This window comes from Hippoglossus stenolepis, chromosome 8, assembly GCF_022539355.2.
Source record: "Hippoglossus stenolepis isolate QCI-W04-F060 chromosome 8, HSTE1.2, whole genome shotgun sequence".
Lineage (NCBI taxonomy): Eukaryota > Metazoa > Chordata > Actinopteri > Pleuronectiformes > Pleuronectidae > Hippoglossus > Hippoglossus stenolepis.
The window spans coordinates 14946066-14970684 of NC_061490.1; the positions used below are offsets into that span (position 1 = coordinate 14946066).

The 24619-nt window shown below is 41.8% G+C and overlaps 1 protein-coding gene across 1 annotated transcript; it reads right to left on the reverse strand.

The window, feature by feature from the left end:
- Positions 1 to 101: 101 nt before the first annotated feature.
- Positions 102 to 24010, reverse strand: zmp:0000001114 (suppressor of tumorigenicity 14 protein homolog). The gene is made up of 19 exons (XM_035164529.2): positions 23751 to 24010; positions 15182 to 15329; positions 14389 to 14549; positions 13082 to 13152; positions 12510 to 12673; positions 11748 to 11783; positions 10482 to 10710; positions 9021 to 9160; positions 8762 to 8865; positions 8193 to 8302; positions 7257 to 7387; positions 6670 to 6774; positions 5696 to 5803; positions 5220 to 5333; positions 4185 to 4304; positions 3576 to 3756; positions 2725 to 2993; positions 1981 to 2117; positions 102 to 1837 (listed from the first exon to the last, which is right to left on the reverse strand). Exons 1-19 carry the CDS (start codon positions 23772 to 23774, stop codon positions 1676 to 1678), a joined length of 2514 nt encoding a protein of 837 aa, XP_035020420.1. The 5' UTR covers positions 23775 to 24010; the 3' UTR covers positions 102 to 1675.
- Positions 24011 to 24619: the final 609 nt, after the last annotated feature.

The following is a 24619-nucleotide window of genomic DNA, read 5'->3' on the forward strand; positions in this document are numbered from 1 at the left end:
TTACAATTCTACTGCGGGAAGGGACAAGGTCTCACAAGACAAACATTTAATATGCACAACACAAGACAAAACGAGACTCCGTCAAAGACAAATTGTTCAGGTAACGCTATGAGATAAATGATCTTTATTATCCTCAATCTTTTGTATAAAACCATATAAAAACACAAACAAAAGGCAGGGTATGAAGTACAGTGAGTCCATGTCGGTGCACAGTGCTCATGGAAATATCAAGTTGTGTTTACTCTCTACTTTCTGGAGAATACACATTCACACGAACCGTGAGGCTCTGGAGTTAGTGGAGATCCACTGAGCCATGTTCCCCACTAAACTTTCTTCTGAACTGCACAACAATACTTCTGCATATCTTTGGTTTGCTTATCCAGGATCTGACTAAAATACCCCCCCCCCCCAGTTAAATCTTACATTTAAGAACCCTCGCAGGGATAAAATCTCATTTCATTGCTCTGGCATCTAGTGACGACCCCGTGGGTTTGCTGTGGCCCTCGTGTGAGTGAAGACGTCAATCACCCTGAGCAAATGTATCTGTAAAGGTGTAAAATTTTAAATACTGATCCCTGGCCCCAGACAGATTCAGATTCAGATCCTAAGGCAACTTAAAACAACTCGAGCCTCATCTCTCCAGTCTCAGATCAGAATCCCCCCCCCCAGGGACCCTGCTGGAGTTGTTGCCTGTTTTAGCCCACCAGCTACAAACCTGATGTACTTAACATCGCTGCCGACCACTTTCCACGGCAAACTGTGGGCTTTAAGATTGATTAATGCATCTTCTCCCCTCCGGGCAGCTTCTGACTTTCATTTACTTCAGTATAATATGAAAATGCCCCTTAATGGATTTAAGCATGTTTTTTTTCCTCTCCTTTTTTGTATTTGGTTAAACTTCTGTTATCACCACATGGTACATACAACTGTCTCTGCAGCTTGATATTTATACTTTAAAAAAGATACAAACAGACTAATGGCTACCTGGCAGAAAAAAAATAACCTATGCTGTTCTCTTAAAAATGTTCGGGGATGATGCTAAGAGTGTTGCAGCAGAAAGATTGAAGGACACATTACGATCCTTTAAGATATAGGATTAAGAAAAACCCGAATGATTAAAGCCATCAACAGCATGAGCCCAGTGGCAAAAGGTGCAAAATTCGCCGCAGCCAAAGAGAATGAAAGCATTGCACTTTTTTAGAAATTATATAATTCTAAGTTTTAAAATGATATTTTCAGGGAGTATTCAGAAGCTTAAGTAAAATGTAAAAATGCTGCCATAATCTTAAAATGTTGCATTTTATAAATACTAGGAAAATGATTCCCAGAATATATATATATTAGATTTTTTTGTACGTGACGTGATTGATGTGGGCAAAAGGCACTTCACAGATTTACACCTTTATAATCTATATACAAAGTGTGGGTTGCTGTGGTTTATGTTTGTTTATGTGTGTGTGTGTGGGAAAAAGGGGGTTGGCAACCAAATAAAGTGCTCTGAGTCACTGATGTGAGTCGCTGGGTCCATGCAACAGTCTCCGGATTCTGCTGCTGAATGAAAACATCTTGGAGAGACTCGGAGTCCTGAATCAGACTCAAATGTTCCCTCTCCATTATTTTTAGCACTCTGACGTTGTTCCCCTCTCTGCATCTCTCCCTCTTCATCACAGCATCGTCAAACTCCCGTCTCCTTCTTGATCCACTGCCTCAGCTTGGTGACGCGCGAGTACACGCCGGGCTTGTTCCGACGAGCGCAGCCCTCGCCCCAGCTCACGACGCCGGCCTGGAACCACTTCCCACTCTCCTCGAAGCACACCAGGGGGCCGCCGGAGTCTCCCTGGGGAGCACATTCAGGGGAGACTGGTTATTAGATTGGGGTTTGGAAGTGAGAGCACAATAATTATATGGGTGTGAGAACCCATCTATATCAGCCCTTTGGTCCCGTCTTTCTACTCTGGGAACATGTTGCACTGGTCTCACCTGGCATGCGTCAACTCCTCCTGCCAAGAATCCGCTGCAGAGCATCCTGGAGGTGACTTGGCCCTCCGTGACCACGTTGCACACCGTGTCGTTGATGATTTTCACCGACGCCTTCTGCAGCAGCTGTGCTTTTTGACCTGCAAGAGCACCGCAATGGGGTCAGCGCTCTGCCACGTGACCCCCCCCCCCCCGTGTTTGTCTCTAACATCAAAAGGTGTTAACGGGCTGGATTACTGCAAGCTAATGAAGGTTTAAGAGGCTTCGCAGGAGAGCCGACATGGTCTTGATATATGGATATGGATATCGGCTTAATGGAAAAGAGCAGATTACAATGAGATGAGATATGAGAGAACTGGGAGGGAGGGTTGAGCGGAAGAGAAGTATGTCATGACAAGAGAGATAAAGAAATGGTGGGGACATTAAAGGAGAGGAAGAAGACAGGAAGGGATGAGAAAGAGAATAAGAGTAGAAGAGTAGCAGACAGGAAAAGAAGATGAAGAACGGAGATGAAGAGCTCATTGTTAAAAAGAACTTGGGGAGTGGGACGTCTTAATTTTGATGCCAATTGGATGCGCCAAAAAGAGAAACCCAATTTTAGAGTGGGTGAACTTTGATTCAGCAAAAACAGAAAAATATATGAATATATATAAAAATATTCACATTATAATGATAATACGTTACAGAGAAAAACAACAAAATAAACTAGAGCAGCTCTAAGCAGAAGCACCAATTCATGCATAATACCTCCTTCTCGGAGCGCGCCCCAGCCTGTGACCCAGCAGGCCATGCCCGCTGGGAAGATGTGGGAGGAAGACGGGAGGCAGATGGGTTGGAGGGTGTTAGTGAACTGCAGCGGCTCGCTGAGCTCCAGCAGTGCAACGTCGTAGTCAAAGGTCATCTGGTTGTAATCTGGGTGGGAGATGATCCTCTTCAGCGGGCGGCGCTGTACGCCATCCTGCTTGTACTGGTCCCGCATGCCACTGTAGGTCAGCCAGTTGGAGGCCATATGGTTCCTGGGGTAGGGTGCAGAGTGTCACGGGGCAGAGGTTAGGTTTTTTCTTTACATGCATGAGGCGGCACGGGTGGATGCAGCACGTGTAGCGTCGGACACAATCCAGCATAACGTGGTACTTTTAAGGTTACGTGGTTTACAAAGTGACACAGTGCATATGAAGATATATATAATTATAAAGAAAACCTTTGCAGTGGCTCCAATATGTAATCTGGAAAATGCTCAGAGATTAAATTAAAAGCCATGATATAAATTAAAGGTCCCTCGGTTTGTATAACAAACAACAGCAGCCGTGTGAAAACGAACACGTTTCCCTGCTCAGTCACTACAGAAGTGGCTCAGGTCGAACAGCATGGTTAGTGCTCCACCTACAGGACACTATCTTGAATGCAGCTGCATGCTTTCATGGTTGAGTTGTATTTTCAGCCCACTCATCTAAAAAATATTCATTAACTTGATGAATAATAAAGTAGTGGAAATAATTAAAGTTTAGAGAATGTAATATATGAAAGGGAATCTGTTTCATGGTAAATACAACACATTCCTGATGTTTATGTGTGTGGATGTTTCCGCTGTGACTCACGCTGGATCGCTGGTGACAAAGCAGTGGGACGCTGTAAGGAGCCACCTGTCTGAGATGATAGAGGCGCCACACGTGTGTCCGTAGGTCAGGAAGTGAAGGCTGACCTGCCAGGGCCACTCCCCCATCTCGGCGTTCTGCCCTCCCACGATCCGGTTCAGCTTATAAGGCCTGGTGCCACAATCTGCCATGTAACAGAGAATATACAGAGGGAGGATGCAGCGCTGAATGTGTGAGTGCAAAAGTTCTAGGTGAGACTGGCTTGACTGATCAGGGAGGAAAATCAGAAAATGAGATTAAGTTGACTTGAAGCCATCATATAGCATATTAGCTGATCAAAAAAAGGGGAAAATACAGAAATACCCTGAGGCTCAAATGGGAGGAAAAAAAACAAAAACTTCAGCGATGACAAGAGCAGCTTTCAAAGAAAAATAAAATAAATAAAGCAGTCAGGGCCTGGGGCTTTTTTCTAATAGACAGCCCAGCGCGCAGCAGCACTCGGCTCCACTATAATCTGGTTTGAATGACACTTAAGAGATAAGATCCACTTTCAGCCGTTTTTAAAAAATTCAGAAAGCTGAGAACTACGAGGGGGAAATAACTTTTACTTACCACAGTGGTCCTCGTCGGAGTTGTCGGAGCAGTCTTTGACGCGGTCGCATTCGGCGTTCACCTTATTGACACATTCACTGTTCTTGCACTTGAAGCTGAAGTCAGAGCAGATACCCGGGGCTACAAGTGGAGTGGAGACAGGTCGCCAAAATCAAAACACTGTGTATTTCAGTCCAAGTTTAACCAGTAAAATACAGAGCAATCAGCAAAGCTTCACAGTGAGGCTTGAACGCTCCATGCCTACCGACTGAGGAGCAGATGGCATTGATTGGTCGTATTGATCGGAGTTCAGGGTTTAATATTCGTCTTTACTCACAGAAGTGAAAATCAAAAAGGGAATGCAAGATTGCCCTCTCTGCATGTTTGCATGAGAATGTGTGTGCAATTGTGGGAGTGAGGGAGGTTGAGAGTTGGGGAAAGAGAGAGCTGTGGTTCTATGCCTCCAATAACCACAGCAGTTTCAGTCTACTTTTTTTCCGGACTCATGAGGTCACAGTGACGTCTGACCACTGAAATTTTATCGTTAATTTTTGAGTCCACGTGACAACTGGTCAAAATCTAAAGAAATTCAATGAGATATCATGTTCAACAGGCCAGAAACATGTTCTGTGAGGCAACCATAGATCAAATCAGTTAACCTGTGAGTCTTAGTGAACATTTGCACCATATTTAAAAGTATTCACTCAGGGGGTTCTTAAGATAACATGCGTACAAGGCAAAGAAAGGGAATTGCATGATCATGTGACCTTTGACCTTCAACCACCAAAATTGAATCAGTTCTTCTTTGAGTCCAAGCGAATGTTTGATCCAGATTTGAAGAAATTGCTTTAGTGTGTTTCTGAGATATTATGTTCACAAGAGCACAATATCTCCACCCCTGGCTGTTGCTGAAGCATAAAAATGCCTGATCTAAACGCATCTATAACTCTGATTATCCACGAAGGTTATTTGTTTAATGGTTAGTGTAACATAAATGACCGTGGAGGAATTTTCAAATGCACGACTGGTGAGGACGACGATAACCCGGCTACTTACAGGATTTACAAGAGGCCTCGTCGCTTCCATCCGTACAGTCCTTCTTACTGTCGCACATGACATCCTTGGGCATACACTCCCCGTTCCCACAGCGGAACTCGCTCTCCTCACAACCTGGAGGCGAAGAGACACAGTAACGAGGATATTATGATAAGATAAAGATGAAAACTTGAACAAGGCGACATGGCAATAAGCTTCAGAGCGACATTAGTGGTGCAGCCATGGTGGACATTTGCATCCGTCTCCATTCTTCTTGCGTGTATTACACATGATTAAGAGCCTGGACAGATGCTGGGCAAATTGGGCAAGGCTTCAAACAAACTCCATTACTGATAGAATAATGAGTGCACACGGCCCAGCAGTCAGTGACCAGAGCATTAGCACTGATGTTTCTTTAATGTTAGCACAATTAGCATAGCATTAGATGGGCTTTGTATCCCCTGAAGAGCACTTTAAAGAGAGACGGGAATACTCACTGCAGCTTTTCTCATCGCTCCAGTCTCCGCAGTCGTTGACACTGTCGCACACCCAGAGGTTGGGTTTGCACAAAGTGTTGTCACAAGAAAACTGGTCCTTGCCACAACCTGACGGGACAGAAAAGTCACGTGTTTAATCGTGCAAAAGAAGAAGGTGTTAATACGAGAGGAACACAAATCAGTGATAAAAATATAATTACAGAAAGATAATGGCTGGAAAGAAATTGTTTTACAGTTATGGGGGGGGGGGGGGGGGAGTTTATATGTATTCTGAGAGTTGGATGATAAGTTTGGGAACAATCTCATGTCTGCACATTAAATATGAAGCTACAGACAAAAAAAATAAATAAAATCAATTAATTTTTCAGGGGCTGTGTCTGTGGGGCTGTTCACAGAGAAGCTGCTTTCACACATGCACTGAACTACGGACATTTTCCTGAAATTATGTGGAGGGGCTGTATGTGAGGACACTAACATTTCCAACTTTTCCTGACAGCCCCCCTTGTATAATGTAATATCCTGAAAATGTCAGTGATGACGACGTTTGTAAACACGTGACGGACACAAAACCGAAGAAAGCAGAAAGAACACAAAAAGAGGATAAAAACAGATGGATAGACAAGCTTGTGGCGATAAGGTTGGTGTTGATGTGCCGTAAACAAAACGTGTGATTTTCATAGTGGAGTTTATACGTCATGTCCGGCCTCCTGCACGCTCTACACAGACGCCATCCCTCGCCCGAATGTTCTGGACAGTTTCCCGTTGTTGTGAACGTGTCTGATCGGAACCTAGTGTTAAACCAGCAGATGTGAGAGTGATATCGATCTTGTCATCCAACTCTAAGCAAGAAAACTAACTTTCAAAGTATTTCCCAAATTGTCTTCCCCTTCACGGAGCTGAGAAGAGGGAATAGTAAAGAGAAAAAAAATAAAACATTGAGGAAAGACAGGAAAGGTGTGGTTGGGTCAACTTACGGCAGTTCACCTCGTCGCTCATATCGCCACAGTCATTCCAGCCATCGCACTTCAGCTCTTTACCGATGCAGATGCCAGAGTTACAAGTCAACTGGTCAGGACAAGCTGCAAAACAGTGAAAAGATGGAGAGAAAGCAGAGGGAAAAAAAGAGAGAAAGAGGACGGTGACAAATTGAGCGAGGGGGAGCGACAGTGTAGTTTCACAACATCCGTCATGTGGCCAATGCTTGTCCCTGTTGATCGGAGCAATTATAAATCTATTTCAGTCAAACTGGGAGACAACATAAAGAGCGGAGGGTATTGAAAGTGGAGTGCTCGTGACTGACAGTGGCAAATAAAATGGACCCAATAAACAAGCTCTCTGGTGATTAGTCTGGCTCTTGAGTTTCACCGCAGCAGTTTCTAAAGCCACTGAAACAGCTCCATTCCACTGTCAGTCAGCTGCCGTCTCGTGGCCTCTCAGACGGCACAGTTACTCCCTCTGTGCTGCTCCGTAATGGCAGGCTATGAGTGTCACTGTCACGCCACAACATTTCACCCTCCAAGTGTTGTGTCAACGTGGGCGCCAGACGAGACTTTTAACTCACGGTTTTTCGGATCGTATGCGCTGTACTCGGCGCTGAAGCCTTTATCGGTGTAGGACTCGTCGGAGTGGAAGTGGACTTCCAGGACGTTGCTGGAGCTGGTCACAGCCAAGGAGGACGTTTCTCCACAGTACCTGCGACACAAAACCAATGTTTACAGGTATATTATGACAGGTGTGATTTGATGATGTTATCACTGAAGGAATTCTATTGGGAACAGGCACTACAAACTCAAATGTCACTCACAATAGAGTGCACACCTCCACCAAGGCCCAACAGTCCCCTTATGAAATCACATTTAAATTCATTAGATCCAGATTTTTATGTGGATCTGCACCAAAGTGCACACTCGTAAATATCAGTCCTAAATGGGCCTGATTGTTTTTTTAATCAATGCAAGAGCTATTATCATGAAAATGCAAAAAAAAACAAAAACACCCTGTATCACAATTTTTCATCCTGGATCCACCAACAAACAGACGAAAACACAACCTCCTTGGCAAAGGTAAAAATTCTAATGGGGCAAGAAATATGAACAGTCAGCGGAGTTGGAAACAAACCAACAGTTTAGTTTAAAATATTTTATTTGGAGGTAAAACTGAAAGTAAATGTCAGGAACTGGAGAGGAAAATACAGCAGGTCAAAGTTGAACTAAGACGTTTGTCTGTAAAACATTCTCTGATCCTTCACCTTTGTTTTCTCTTCCTGATAAGTCTGACCAACCAGTGGGTTTGTTAAAAACCGGCCCGACTGCTCATGTTTCAGTTGAACTACTTTTAAGCCATTTAACCTGAGAACAATGGTTTTATTTACTGGTGAGTGGAACGATGCCAAAACTTCCTAAAAAAGGAGCCAGTGGACATAAAACTGGAATTTTCCAACGTATCACACTCTTATAGACGTGTAAAACATTTATTAATTTACAGACTTCAGTCTTACTTGGTTCCCATAATCTCCACATAGTCTTTGTTACACACACGGATGTCCACGTCAGGCTCCTTCATGCGGAAAATGGTGAACTTCACCCGCACCTTGATCCCAGCAGGGACCTGCAGCACACAGGAAGAGGTGATTGGTTCATAACAACCTTGTTTACCATGCATGCATGTCACTCCCCCCGCCTACACCCAAAGACATGTATCTGCAGTCCATCTGAAGGCACTGCATACAAGCAACACACACACACACACACACACACACACACACACACACACACACACACACACACACACACAGACGCACTTACGCACTTGTGCACGTGCTCACACACACAGTGCTACATGCACACCAGCAAACAAAACCAACGCAAAATGCCGCAGCTCAGCCAGAGCTGCAGCAGCAACAGCACCCTGACAGATGAAGATAGAAGAGGTACTGAACAGCTTGGCTTCTATAGTGCTGCCTCAGCATTCCTCTCGTGGCAAGCTAAGGATGATGGAGGAGGAGGTGGGCGGAGGGGGTTGTGTGTAGGGGAGGGGGCCAGGAGGAGGAGGAGCAGTGTTGCAAACCTTGATGGTCCACTTGCAGTCGACGGCAGGAGGATAGAAGCTGGGGTGAAGTGGGGAGGTGAAGACTCCTTTGTCTTCAGAGAGGAGACCACCGCAGGTTTTCACTGGAGAGAACATGACAGATATTCTCTCATGGCACATTATCATTTGCATTGTAGAATTATAATAATAAAAAAAAACATCAAATTTGTATTATAAACGAGGTGAACTTATGGCAGATATCATAGACAATACAGATGACACAGGGATGACTCATTACCTTCAGACTTGGGGATGGCTCTGTACTCTGCCTCAAAGCCCGGCCTCTGTACGACGGTGTCAGTGATCAAGTTAATCAGCATAATGTTGCCGGATGACACCACCTGCAGCGGGTTGGAGGGAGGCCTCTGACCACACTGCCTGTGAGAAGCAGTGCACACATCAGGTCCCATTACAGAATTAGAAATGAAAAAAAAAAAAGGTGTTTGCAATAACCGTGTAGCACAGGCTGAACGTCTGATGCTTTTAGTAAATGGAGTTTTACAGTTTCTGAGGATGTGCCACGCTTTGGAAAGTCAGATACAGATGTGATTCTTTTTGGTCAGAAGCACTAAAACATCAACGCGGCAAACAAGTTTAAAATGCTAGGGAAATAATTTTGAAAAAAACAACAAAATCCATATATGAGCAGAGAGAGGTAGAGAAAGAGATAAATAAAGCGAGATGTGCCAACGCTAAATAGAAATTGCTTAGGCGCAGTTTCAAAGTCAGACATTATAGGAACATTAGAAAAAAGTTTCAGCACTGCTGGCGGCAGAGCCATGGAGCTGTGAATGACACTGCAAGAACAGCAATACATCTAGCTCCAGTACAATAATGTCATTATAGAGTATTATATTATGGCTCTCATAAACCCCATGTCACCTTGGATAAAGCTGATCGCTCAATAGCATTATAAAAATGTTATGCATCACTTGGTAACGCACATTTGTTTGGCAATGGTTCCCGAGTTTGAAAATGCCTGCAGCTACAACTGATGTTGCATTCAAGAGCCCGCAGTCTCAGAATTTCACCACTCCCCCGAACACAAAGTAAGATTACACACAGTGGTGTAGCGGCACTCAGGTTTGCCCCCTTCGCAGATTTGAAAGGAGAGGTCTCTTTGAGCCAACTCAATCTCACTGAGGTCTCAAAAAGTTAACAATAAAACGGGACATGTAGCACGAAAGGCTTCAGAGCCAAGAAGGGGGGGAAAAAACGGTTGTAATCACAAACGCTGTGAAAGGAATGAAGTGGAACATGTTTTCCACCCACATCAAAACAGCTTTTGCTCCTAAATCCCTCTGCAACATTTCAGTCAAATACAAAGTGATTCCTGGTGCTTGTCCTCTGGGAATCATGTCGAGCTATATCCCCCCCCCCTCTCTCTCTCTGATCTTCAAGGCGTAATAAATGAGACAAATGTTGGTTGAGCCCTATCAAACAAACCCTGTTACCGAGGTTCAAGGCGAAGACAGAATGTGATTTGTGTCACAATTTGAAGACGACTGAATTTACTGGTTTTCTTTCAAATGAAATGCCTCTCAGGTGGAGGCATTAGTGCAAAGAATATTGCACACTGTGAGCAAATTATATGATAACTGATCCATCCATGACGGAGTTAACCTTTAAAGAGCACCAGTATGACTTCTAACTGACATGTTTCCCAAACCCTGCGGACATCCGCAGCCCTATGACTTACTTCGTGATGGCTTGAGATTCGTCGGGACTCAGAGAGTCATAGATGAAGACAAAGTCGTCCGAGCAGTCGTCCTCGACATGGAAAAAAGGGAAAGTGACGGATATGGCTTTGTTCTCCGACGCTCGGATTTGCCACTGACACCTTGACTTGGGGGGGTAGGCCTTGGGGTATCCCGGAGACGAGAACTTTTTCACTTTGTCTTCAGCCTCCAGGCGGAAGAAACACTCCGCTGGAAACGACAACACGGGTTAGACATTTTGTCAACAGATAAATGGAAGAAGGCAACAGTGGTGTGAAGCTGATTAATTAAAATCTGATCATCTTCCACTTCACTGTTGACATTGCATCATAAATAATACTCTTGAAGAAATTATCCATTATGTTTCCTACAGCCAAGCCGAGTGCAGTTATTACTTCCACATTGGTCTTGTTTGTAGTTTTATTACAGACATTACAAACTATTCATGCTGCCAAAACATTTATCTTAATTTTTAAAGCGCAACAGAAGTAGCATTAAAATTAACATTATAATTAGGCCCTACTCGCCATTACACAGTCCCGACTCCTTATCCTGTTTTACATCTCTCTTAAAGATTCATTCTTATAGATGTGCTTTCACCCAGTTCTGATACGGTCTATTAGAATCGTTTTATAATGTTTTATTTCATCTTGTTTTTACTCTTCTCATCTGTAAATGTTTTTATCTCTATATCCGAGCTGCTGTGTGATGCTTTTAATTGTTTCTCATCGTTTGCTTTTGAACTGTTTCCTATTGTTTGCCTTCAACTTTTCGTTTTTAACTTGTAAAGCACCTTTGTTTTGAAAGATGTAATGTCAATATAGTTGATATATTGAATAATAATAATAATAATAAATAAGACCTACCTAAAAGTATTTAAGATGTTTTAAAGGCCTAAAGTTAAAATAATTGAATTTTTAGGCTTTTCTAAGATGCTGAGGAAACCTTGGTTATGCAACAAATGTATGTAAAGACAGATTCATGTTGAGACAGTACACCTGCTATTGTGACATAATGTAATACCGTCAAATTCTGCCATGGCTATAAATCAGCAGGCGGTGACAAAGAAAAGTGCCGGACATAGTGACTGGCTCGGCCCGGCCTGATACAGGCTTCTCGAGCTACGACTCGCACGGCACATGTACAGTACAGGCCAGCCATTCGTTACACGCTGGCAGGAGGGTGAACATGTAGCCAGCTGGAAAATTACAGCTGCGAGTGATTGAAATGGGAAGCACCGTACTCACTGGCTGTGGGTGTCCTAGCCATGCGATGATCTGTGACTGGAGACGGAGAGAGAGGGAGGGAGGGAGAGAGAGAGAAACAGGAGGTAAAGGTAAGAATGGGTCACTAAAGTCGGGAGGCTGATAGACTTTGATGCATGAGCCTAAAATATTTGGGTTGCACATTTTCTGTTCCATTTCCCGTCGGTTAAGAGAACCGGCGATGGCGTGTAGCTCTTTCTGCTCCATCTCACCTTGCCCTACAGCAGCAAGCCATACATCTCTGTCTAACTATCTGGGACAGCACCATCAAATCATACCCACAGAAATCATTTTAAAAGGGGACCAAAAACCACTGAGTCATAGGGGCCGGTGCTTGGATGGTGGCCAGGAAATGGACAAATGCAACGTGAATGCTGAGAAGACAGAAGGAAGAGAAATGGCTGTCTCGAGCCGGGCCAGGGCCCAGCTAATATCATTAGAGGATCCAAACAGCATAAAATGTGCAATCTCAGATGCAGCACAAGCCGAGAGGTCTGGCTTATCTATTATCATCTTATCAGCACAAATCAGAGCAAGCTCCTATAATACAAATGGAAAGCATACAGAATACCAATGCTGATAGGAGATGACAATGACCTTATTCAAATCTGTATTCACTGCGCTTTATCTTCTATCTCTGTTAAATGTCACATTCTGGAGCCAGCTGTAGTAAACACCAAGTTGTCCCCCATCTCTTTGCCCCTCGATGTGACCCCCGCCTCCCCCGGCCTGTGTGGTACAAACCCGAGGTGGTGATTTCTGTGATCTTAATGTTCCCCATGGTGCGCTGCCCGTTCAGGCTGCTCTCCAGTGCGTCCAACACCCGCTCCTCTGAGAACTCGGGTGCCATCTCCTGCTCTTCGGGCGGGATATCAAACTGGGACCAGTAATAGGCTATCACACCCTCACTGGTGCAAGACAGAGAAAGAGCACAGAGAGCACAACATTTAAATTGGAGTAAGATTCGTGCAACATGGGGGATTTGGGGATTTTCTGCAAAAATCACAAAAAAAAAAAAGACAATTCCAGCAGTACCTGCATCCTCTGTCCACATCCTGCGTATGGCAGGGTTTGAACTGTTATAATTCACTGCCACTGTTAGCGCAGAACTTCATAATTCACTACACACAAGTCAAGAGTGAACAGACTTTTTTACGTGCTGAAAAATGCAGTGGACTTCAAACTAAGAACCCTCACAGGTCAGCGCAACAAAGCTTTTCCTTCATACAAGATTTAGTGTGACGTCCTCTGAAGCATAACAACGGACTGTTGAGCAGCATAAAAAAATTAGACGGAGCTCGAGATCTCAACGGTACCTGAACGCAGTGACCACCGTTTTAGTGTGGTGTTCCCCCAGCAATGGATCTTTCTTGTAGTTTTCCCCCAGCTGTGGAGAGGAAAAAAATGTGTTTTACTCAACTGTACAAGGTTTCTGCTTGTCTGCCTAAAGACAAAGTACAAATGAGCATGTTAACATAAAAAAAACTGCCTCCACGCAAAGCACACAACAGTGGGATTCTCAATTAACTGTCTTGCCTTCAGCTGCACTGAGCTACGAACTGAATCAGACAAGGATACAGACGGTTGGTGGGTGTGAATGCAGGTCACTACCACACACAGTATTCCTTACCATATATACTATGCATCTACAGTAATAAAAAATAAAAAAAGCATTGTTTTCATTTGTAAGGTTTGTGATAAAAGTGAAACGGAGGGAGAGGAGGAGTTCACAGGATAAAAAAAAATTAATAACAGCGAGTAATTAACATGAAATAAAAAATATCATGTCCAGTTTAAAAATGTACATTCGGGTCATTCCGTGTCAAATCATCACAATTTTGTTTCACAGTGTCACAGATGAATTGGGAATTTCATATGGGAAAACATATAGAACCGAAAATGTCCTAAGTCTCAGATCCTAATTAAGGGGGATATGGTCGAATGAATGTGGTTCAGGAGTTAGAGCCGGTCATCCACAGACAGGCGGTGCTAGAGTGTCAGAGTGAAGTTGTGGGATAACTGGTTAAACATGCTCAGCGTTGTTTACTTGAGGCCAAACCCCCACAAGTCGTACCTGCCGTGTAAACAGCATCCGAGATCAGCAGCGATCTGAAAATCCTCTTTGTTTTAATGCGAGAACAAATGTAGAACAGCATAAAGCTCTTCCCCAGTCGTCTCATCATCTAAAATTCACCCCCCCCCCACCCTTCCACTCTAACTCTCAGCCGACACCCTCACTTCAGTGGCTCTTCACTGAGGAAGCGAGCGCCTGATGGGTTTTCAGCAAGGTTTTTTTTTCTCCTTTTTGTTATCAACATGCTTCCTAAGTGGTGCTACAAACATCTCCACTGTCTCCAATAATAGGAGATGCTGTTGAGGGAATTACTGAGGGAATGTACAGCCTTTTATTTCCACCCACACAACTGTGCTTTCAGCAGTCTCAGTGCACTGCGAGGGGCATATTTAAAAAGCATTTCCACATTGCCAAACAAAACCCACAGCTAATCCTTAACTGGGTGTAATACTCTACTCAAAATAGTTAACAATAAACAATACAGAGGATAGAGGGGGGGGGGGGAGGATGGAAAATAGGAAGTCGTCTTTTTTCGAGTGTCAAACTCACAATTGCCTCCAGCTTTTGCGCCAAGTTCTTGAATTCCTTGCTGTCGGCGTCCTCCAGTTTCTGAGCATATGGTACACCAGTCAGCTTCATGTGCCCACTGAAGAGCTGCGGTGGCACGCCGCTGTGTCTGCTGAGGGTGCTTTCTGAATTCGCATCTTTAACTTATAGGAGGAGAGAGGCAGATGAGAGTTCAGTGTTTGATCAACAAAATGTTATAAGATGGCTGCCTCTGATGAAAGAGGAGACTTTGGGGCCTTGATGCCCTTTTTTAAAAGTTGCATAGCGTGGTCTGATATCGAGAAGACAGTTTGGCTCTCGGAGCAATTAAAACCGCCAGTTGAATCAAGACGCTGTTTATCAAGACTTCAGAGGCCTTTTCATCAGACCCCGTGTGTGTAAACGACAGGGAAGCTGCGCCCGTGGACTCTGTGACATTCGTCTCCTTTCCATTATTAAAGGAGAAAGGCAGAGCTGTCAAAAAGGCGAACACTAATGGGAAATTACAAAGTCCAAACAAGCCACTCTTAAACTCATATCAAAGAGCTGTGCCTTCACAGCCAGTGGAAATGATCCACTCTACAGAGGCTGCTGTTAGTGATGTAAACACTTTGAGCTCCTCATTTAATTCTATTTACAATAACGTTGTTTAATACTGAAAAATGTCCAGAGGACGCCAAACATCTCATGGTTTTTATGATTTTTTAAAAATGTATCCAAATATATAAAAGCACAGTTCCTCAAAGTCTCTAATGCGGATGATATAACAGAGGGAAGCTTCTTTTTTTATACTCACAGACAAACCGCCAAATGAGGAACGCTGCAACAGCTGCAAGGACGAGAACAGCCAGAAGAACCCCGACGATGACGCCGGTTTTCCGCTTTGCCGACGCCTTCTCTTTGTTGGTCAAGAAGTCGATCCGCTCATGGCGACCATTGTGGCCCTGATCGAGAAAACAGAGTCAACAAACGTACTGTAAGTATGTTCAGTGTGGAAATTACATTACACTGTAAAGTACAATGAGAGCTGTATCCAAACAGAGTGTAGTGTACATTAATGTGAATAACTAATTTCTTTTTTTAAACAAAAAACGTCAAATAGATTTCCAAATGATGCATCATAGCTTGGACCATTGGTAACAGTTTTTGACAGAACAAATTACAATTCATCCCAATTCAATGAAGATAAATAACACAGGCTCTTTACCTTAAAACCTCCATTAGCCCAAGCGATTTATTGGTTGGCTGATAATAATGTAACTGTTAAATAAATAAACAGATTTAAAGGGATCTGCGTTTATATTTGTAGATATGCAACGATGTGAAAACTTAAATTTGACAGAATAAAAAATGCAAGAAGATATGGATTTATGTTTATTTTCTTTATTCACGTTCTATATATATGGTTGTATTCTGGGTTTCTCTTTGTATTACAGTGTAAACACTGTAAACACCCTAATTCTACAACTGAAACAACAAATTCAAATCTAGACTTTTATATAGTTTCTTTTAATAGTAAAAAATGTTTGACAAGTTTGTACAAGAAGCAGATTTGTTAAACGATGTAAAACAATTAACATTAACGGTCGAACTATGACATGTATTTAAAAAAAACTGATGTGAAACGCCTCACACTGTTTTCCAAGAGCGACATGTTCAAACAGGCAGGTTGTATACGTTTGCAAAACCGGTCAAACCCGTTCAGTACATGTGACAGAGCTCCCACACTCATACCCTACACACACACACACACACTTTTCTAGTCTTACATGCATCCAGAATATTGCTTCATAACTGAGGGGTAACCTTGTGGAGAACATGGGCACGGTGCTTTAGGCTGCGTGCGTCCTCTGGCTGTCGATACTGTAAGTGTGTCTGTTGCTGAGCTCACTCAAGTGGGCGGACGGAGAGAAAAGGTTTGGGACCGCTTCAGCAATCAACACACAATGAATTCAGCGAGTGTAGCCCATGAGTGAAGAAGCCCGAGTGCCATTAGGGATGAAGAATCACTTTGGTATTAAATCAATTTGTCAGATGTGCTGCCCCTTAAGATGGGGGCTCAATTACACGAGTCTAGATGATAACTCATGGCAATTAAGGCCTATTCTTACCCAAGCCGGGCTTCCACACATGCTTTCTAATTGGAATCTTGAACAGCAATCATGGGCCAGAATGAGGCGAATCATTAGAGACGGGGTCAGCCAGTGCTCCAGGGTCTCTCTCTATCAGTCAGCCTGATCACAGCTTAATAAAACCATTACATGCTCTTCATCATATCCCATTCTTCACCCCTACAAAGAAATACCACCCATTTTTAAACTCTGTGGAGCTTTTTTTAAAACACCAGCGCCGCGTGCTAATCCATATTAAAGAGGAAGCAGTGTCTGTCTGTTTCTCAACACAGAATCGTGAGGAAACGCCACAAAACGCTGATGCAAACTGTTGAAAAACGTGATGTTTTACTAGAAAACCATCCGAGTTGTGTAACAGGCCTTGAGTTTGGTGAAGTAAAACTAGTCGACAGAGAGATTTCCCGAGCAGAATAACTGGTCTGGAAAAGACGCTGCTAACGCTGGGAGGTGTGGTTCAGGAAAAAAAAGTCTCACAGCTCAGTCTCCAGCAGGATTTGCTTCTTCTACACGAGTCCTTATTAAAAACGATTTATCGCATTCATCCAAAACTTTAGTTAGAATAATGTAGAGATTGAATGTATTGTAAGTACAACTTTGAAAAACTCACATATATTTTGAAACAAAATCAAACAAAATACTAACACTGTAGGAGAAGTCATTTTCAAGTCAGCATTTAAGTACGTTACTTCTGCCAGGTTTTACATGCAACATTCAACTTAGTGCCCACTTAGACTTGATTGTCTCTCAATCAAATGAATAATAAAAGACCTAGTGTGATGACGTCCTGAAGCAGCGTGGGATCATGGGAGTTGTCCTCACCACTGTTCGCAAATCGTGTTCATGGATGAAGAAATGTTTTCTTCATGTTACGCAGCAAAGAGCAATGAATAAATCCATTACAAGGGAACAATACAAGGAGTGGAACTGACTAACTGACTAACATGTTTTCTTACTTTGTCATTTGCCCCAGAAGTTAAAGCAAAGACAGACAAAACAACAGGTAAAGTTGACATGACTAAATAAAAGGCAACGGAAATGAAATGTCCCAATAACTTGAATAAAATTTCTCTGGGTTTGAACATTGTTGGAAACATTTTGTATAATGTTAGTCCTCAAGTCAACAGCATGGTCTCGTGGTTTTTTGACATTAAAATTAAGAGTTGTTGCATATTATAAATTAAATGCATCAATAACAGGACTATTTTTCAGTTTTTCTTTTTTGAAACTTGAATGAATGAATGAATATATATATATATATATATATATATATATATACACACACACATACACATACATTAGTGATAATCATGCTGAATTTAAAAATATATATAAATATTAAATACAAAACCATTACAGTCTTGGTTTTCCATTAATTCAGTGAACACACTGAAGTAGAATATTTTTCTGCCGCCGATCCATTCAGGTCCGCCACGCTAACCTCAAGTTTCCACGTTCAATAAATCAATCATCAATATATAATGCTACAGAGCACAGTGTTGGGAAGAGGAAAAAAAAGCCCTAAACAACATTAGTCATGTGGATTAGTCGGCAGTTGATCCACATGAAAAGGAAGGAAGGCATAAAAAAATGGGAAATAATAAAGAAACAGTGAGCGCAGGCAGAGAAGACATTAAATTGACTGATTAAATAATTATATTTTGGCCAACATTTAAATAGTTTGTGTAAATAAATGGTAATATGGCCGATACTTTAGAGAAAGATACACTGAAACTGGCTGGTAACTAATTTCTCTCTATCTGCATGAGTTCAGTGTGAGTCTGGTGACGTGTGGAGGCTGGAGGCTGGAGGCTGGAGGCTGGAGGCTGGAGGCTGCCAACTGCCTCCTACTACAGAAGATTCACAAGACTTCTTTTTTCTTCTAATTTAAGCTTCTTCTCTCTAATTTCTTTGTGGCAACCTCACCTCTCTAATGTGAATCTGAAGCAGCTGCCCACAATCACAGTTTACATGGTATCTGTAGTAACTAACACTAAAACTAATAATATTATAATAATAAAAACAATGTTTATTTACATAGCACCTTGTAAAACGCACATGTTACATGTACTTTACAAATTAGAAATGAAACATTTACAACAAATAATAGGAAAGACTTCTTACAGCAATGGAGCGCAGATGCAGAAATAAAAAAGGTTATAGATTAGAAAAGAGAAAACATTCAATTAAAATAAATTATCAAATTATCAAAAGAAAAGCACATGGCAAAAGTAAAATGAATGATTAATGGTCTATTTTCATTAATCTGCTCCAGTTTCAGCGTCACGTGACTCGTTGTCACAGTGCTATGTCTTCTCACGTAAACTGGGTTAGTCATTAATGTCCTGCCTCCATTAAAAGCAGCAGCACCACTGTAGCTCATGGTCATACTGGGGGTGAACTTCATGTATGCACCTCCCTATCCGTTTCATATAGGTGCAGCTTAACAGTCTTTCTCCGATATGATGATTATTCTGCACCATGTTTGTCATCAATATTATAAAATAATACAAGATACAGGAAAAAAATGCAGCCGTGACATTTATAAAACTGGATCCCACCGTCTATTTCTTTCTGTGGATTGCCAACACACCTTGTGCATTTTCTAAGAGTTGGCTCTGGGCTACAGCTTGAAAGACTGCTCCACCCTTTCACAATTCCTCCTTGTCAAAACCTGGCACCTACATTACCCACAATGCAACTCGACCACTGGCAGTTCAGTCAAAGTTTGCCAGAGGTCGGGGTGTGTTTTGCTAGCTGTGGAGAATTTAGCTCCAAGCTGTTCCCCCTGAAGCAGAGATGAGGAGCCGGCTGCAGACGTCTGGTAACCTCACGTCTTTCTAACTCCACCCCCCCGTCCCCAGAGATGTTATAAACTACAAACTTCTCTTCGAGTCCTCAGTCCCACGAGGTAGATTCGGGTTGGGGAAATTAGGATTGGGTTGGGAGATATGGCGAAAGATATTATATACAAAAAAAATGTTGTAGTTTTAAACTTTTCTTTATTAGCAGAGAATGACATTTTACTAATCTGAGGTAGATCAATTGTGTTACACGTCCTCACTGTGCTTGCACAATTTATAAGCTTTACATCGAGATATATATAGAAACTTTTAAATATTGCTATTGATGAAAATTATATTGGAATAATTATTTATAGTGTTTTATTGTTGCCTCAAACTCATATCAGCTTCATCTAGAGCCACAAAAGACTTCATACAACTTTTTTCACACGTGTCGGCAGTACTTGAACTATGAACAAGCCTTGATGTGTAAAATTGGTGAACTTCTTTCAAAAGTTCTCATGCCTTCTCCACACTCACCAGCACTGATGTATCCAAACCAGCCCGCAGACCAAAAGGTCCGATCAAATACGACAGCCAATCAATGCTGGCTTTATTTATTTATCCTTTATTTAACCAGGACGGCCCCATTGAAGGTGCAATATCTCTTCTGCCGGCGAGTCCTGGTCAAACCGGGCAGCAAATGAAATAATAATTTAGGCTTCAGCGGCCTTACATTTCCTTTCAGTAAACAAAGGCTGACACACACATCTCCTCCCTGGCAGTAGCCCCGAGCAGACGTTAGCAGTTAGCCTTTTATAGGCCATACTGCAGCATCAGCCAGGAAGTGTCAGGAAGCCTCAGCCTCAAGACATAAGCTATGATACGACCACCTGGCAGAAGGTTGTCAACTAATAATCCTCACTGCATTTTCCATACTGAAGAACTGAAGAAGACTAAAGGAAGAGAAATTGTGTTGCTTCCCATACATGGAGGCAAACTCCATCACCGATAATAATTTTACACAAGATGGCCACAGGTGCAGCTAAAAGGCAAACAACGGCCGTGTTAAATATTAAACTCGCCCTCTTGCAGTTTTGTTAGCGTTTCTGAATGCATCATTCAGTGGAGTCGATAAGAGGTGCGACATCAGGGCCGCGTTCAAATTGACTTCTGTTGCTCACTTTCAACACGACTGCCCTTGAAATGTGGGCTGAGAAGAAAGAGAGTGCGGCCTTGCCTGAAGAAGCGTTGAGTGATTTCACCACCAAACAGCATTAATCACAGTGTTCCCATTTGATCCTCCATCTATCATTGTCTGTGTGTAATCAAATATCAACAGAGAAAGAAACGTTCATTTATCAACACTTTCACTAATGTCATTTAAAACAAGTGTCTCAGCTTTCAGAAAAGGGATGATCAGAGTTCTGTTATGCCAACTTTGTGTTTGTTTTAGATTTATCTTTAAATGTACATCATTTTGAAACTGGCTCAATAGCAGCGTGTGGTTTATCCATGTAAATTGAAAATCTGTGAATAGATATAAAATCCATCCTTTTCCACATAGATACATTTATTCAGTCATTCACATACATCTTAGCCACAATGAATTTCTTACACAAAAGACAGAACTTAATAATTATTTAAATTTTAATTCAATATTCAGCTCATCCTTTTTTGTTATCTTACACACTTCTTTCTAAAGATTAAACTACATAATTTTGAAGTAAGAAAAATGCAGCACGTGAGTTTTGCTGTCTCCCCCACCCCACTACATCTTAACAAAACAAGGTCAAGCAAGGACATGCTTGGCTGTTCACGTGTAAATACCTCGCATTGTGAGCATCGCGTTCTCTCTGAGATGGCACTTGGAGATATTTCAACAATATGCCACTGATTCTTGTAAGTTCTTGTTAAAGTCGCTCCATAGTCAGGGAGAAAGGGCGTTTTCTTTGCTAAACCTTGTTATTGTTTGCTCACATTCACAGCAGTACACATACAGATGAACTGCAGTTTGTGTTTCGACAGTTTTCAGGAAGCTGTCAGACAAAGGTTGTGGTGAGCAAGTGAGTGTGAGCAGAACTGATCAAAGCCTTGTAACCATTAATGAATCCCTTTAAAAAGAGAAGTTAACCTTCGGTCGTCGTTCACAATTTTTTGTCCATCTCCCTGGAATTTAACAAGATGGAATTATGTTGAAATAAGAACTATAACGGGTTTTATACAAGGTTTTCATGTTCCAGGAGAATTTTACATTAAGGACAGGGGGGGGAAGCTTTTAGAAGATTTTCACAGCCCTTCATTACTAAGAAAATACAAGCCTGCTTAAATATTACACTCCAAGGGCCAAACCTGTTCTAAACTCAAACAAATCTGTTTTATAATCAGACAAATGTTTTATAAATCAGACAAACCTGTTCTAAACTCAAACAAATCTTTTATAATCAGACAAATCTTTTCTAAAATCATACAAATATGTTCTAAAATCATAAAAATATGTTCTAAAATTATACAAAACTACTCAAATCAAACAAAAACAGTTCTAAAAAGCTGTTCAAAAATCTGACCAAACTGTCCTAAAGTCAGTCTAAATCACTGTGGTAGTCATAGCCTTGTTTTCCTAAAAATAATTATATACCTTTTAACAAAAAAAATGGTTTTTACTCAATAGTCATTCAACAAGTTTCATCAAGAAGTACACATTTATCTGTTGTTGATACAACATTAAGGCGCCAACTAGCTGAATGTTGCTACCTGCTGGCAACTTAGCTACTGATGCCTCACCGCACCTTTGCCTGGTGGTGCAGTGGAAAGAAATACTTACACAAACTGATTCTTAAAAAATTCAGGAATGGTTTGAAAGTCACTCAGAAAAACGAATACTATGCACGTCTTCGTGTGTTGAGTAATTCTATTTTTGTCATGCTCTGGCTTCTACCACAGTAAGTGACATTCAACAAGTATTAATCAGAAACAAATTATTTTCATAAACTCAGCAGAAACATAAAAGAGAACTAGCTGTTTAAATATATTAATACTGACACAGTACAATTGACTGATGCTTTGTAAGCCTCTAGCTCTCTTTGGGGATGGGGAACAGCACAGATCGACCCTTCTTAATATCTAAACAGAACCACATCAAACACTTCATAATGTTGAGGGATGGATTGTAGAAATGGTTCATCCAACTTTAATACGTTTCTCTATATCTGAAGCTTCAAACAATTATCTTTTAAAAAGGTAAATGTCAAGTCAGAAAATGATGTGGCACCTAGGACTTCACTTAACTGCTTGGTAAAGGACATAGATGAAACATTACTTGAGTGTGATAAAGGATTCTGCGAAATCTATAATTTAATCACCCACATTTCAAACAATTACTTAATATTTAATTGAGTTATATTGTATAATTTATCACAGCATCTTCCTTTTTCTTTCTATCTGAAGGCAAAGACGATGTAAATAAACAATCATTCCCTTTTCAAACACTCATGTTGACATCAGATTCAAACCTTCTTTTGCCTCAGTGTGACAGAAACTCCAAAAGAAAAACACCACGAGAGGACTGGTTTTTTGAAGTGGCCCTGGTTTAATCATTCACTCCTATGTCTATGATGGAGGGAAAACGTGCTTAGTGTGGAACCTGGAGGCCACAAACAAACTGCTGGTTAAATGAAGTTAACTTTAAGTGAGCGCTGTCAAGGATTGAAGGTATGAGGAGCATGTGTTGGACATACCAGTCACTTCATATAGGCCACACACACACACACACACACACACACACACACACACACACACACACACACACACACACACACACACACACACACACACACACACACACACACACACACACTTGTACTTCTATCCTAATGAGGACACTTATTGACATAATACATTCCCTAGCTCCTTAGCCTAACGTTAACCATCCAAACGAAATGCCTAACCCTTACCCTAACCCTAATCTAAACATAATTCTAACCCTAAAACCAAGTCTTAAACCTCAAACAGCCTATTGAAAAAGTGAGGACCAGTCAAAATGTCCTCACTTTCCAAAAATGTGCTGACTCTGTAGGGCCTATGCTTCAAATGGTCCTCACAGACATAAGTACAGGAACACGAACACAAACACACACACACACAGAATTTGTGCAGCTATTCTTGTAAGGACACACCATTGAATTCCATTCATTGTGGACCGCCAAACCAAAACCATGTCCCCAGCCAAGTCAGGTCTGACCCTCACCAGGACCTAAGTAATTAACCTCTGGTCCCCATGAGGTCTGCTGGTCCTGACAAGGTCAGTGTTTATACTGGAGAAGGTCCCACAACACGACACACACACACACACACACGCACGCACGCACACACCAAGCCAAACAAACTGTGTGTTCGTGCTAAATCTATCGTGTGAACCCCAGGAATGAGGTGAAAATACGTGAGTGACACTCACCTCGTATTCGTATCTTGCAGACATGTCAGGATGTGAGCGGCTGGAGTCCAACAGGATCCAACACTGTTTCCTCTGTGAAACCGTATCAATGTGTCGTGTTCAGAGCGGAAAGTGGCTCTGTTGTGTTCGGTGGCTCCAGGTGACAGAGTCACTTCCTGGGTCGTCGAGCACGGAGACACACCTGGGCAGCCTCTTCCTCACACACCTAGGAGACTAACCACACCCACTGCTGCCTCCGCTGACCTGAAAGCAACTCAACACCACCAGCAACTGGTCTGACTTCATCATCAGCCAGTGACAACAAGTAAACACAAAATATACATTATAACCTTTAAATATGTTTATTATTGTATAGAAAATACACACTGCAGTACATTAGGACAACATACATAATAATCACAATATGAGTTTCATCAATAGCAATAAAACAGAAGACCAATATATCGATATCTACATAATGCTTATTTACCTCAGATTTTAAAAAGATTTTGCTGTTTATTAAGTGTTTTTAATTTTCTGCTCATAAAGAGTTTAAGTCTACAACCTTCACTAAGGAGCAATCATCAGTCTTTGAATAACAATATGACATTTATTGTGATAGCTATAGATCTTGGCTGTTATAATTGTTCTTTTAATCTCGGTATGATGGTCGGTAATATCGTCCGGCTTATAGTAACATTATGGATTTTACATTGTGATAGAAAACTAGTGTTTCTAAATGCTTATTGATGCTTTCTCAATATATGAGGCCTGCAGTGTTTGATCCAGGCACTGGTTGATTGATTTGTGTCTATTTAACGATTCATTGTGATGTTGTATAGATTGCAGTGTCTGGAGGATTCTATGTGTGCAGTTAATACAGACTGCAG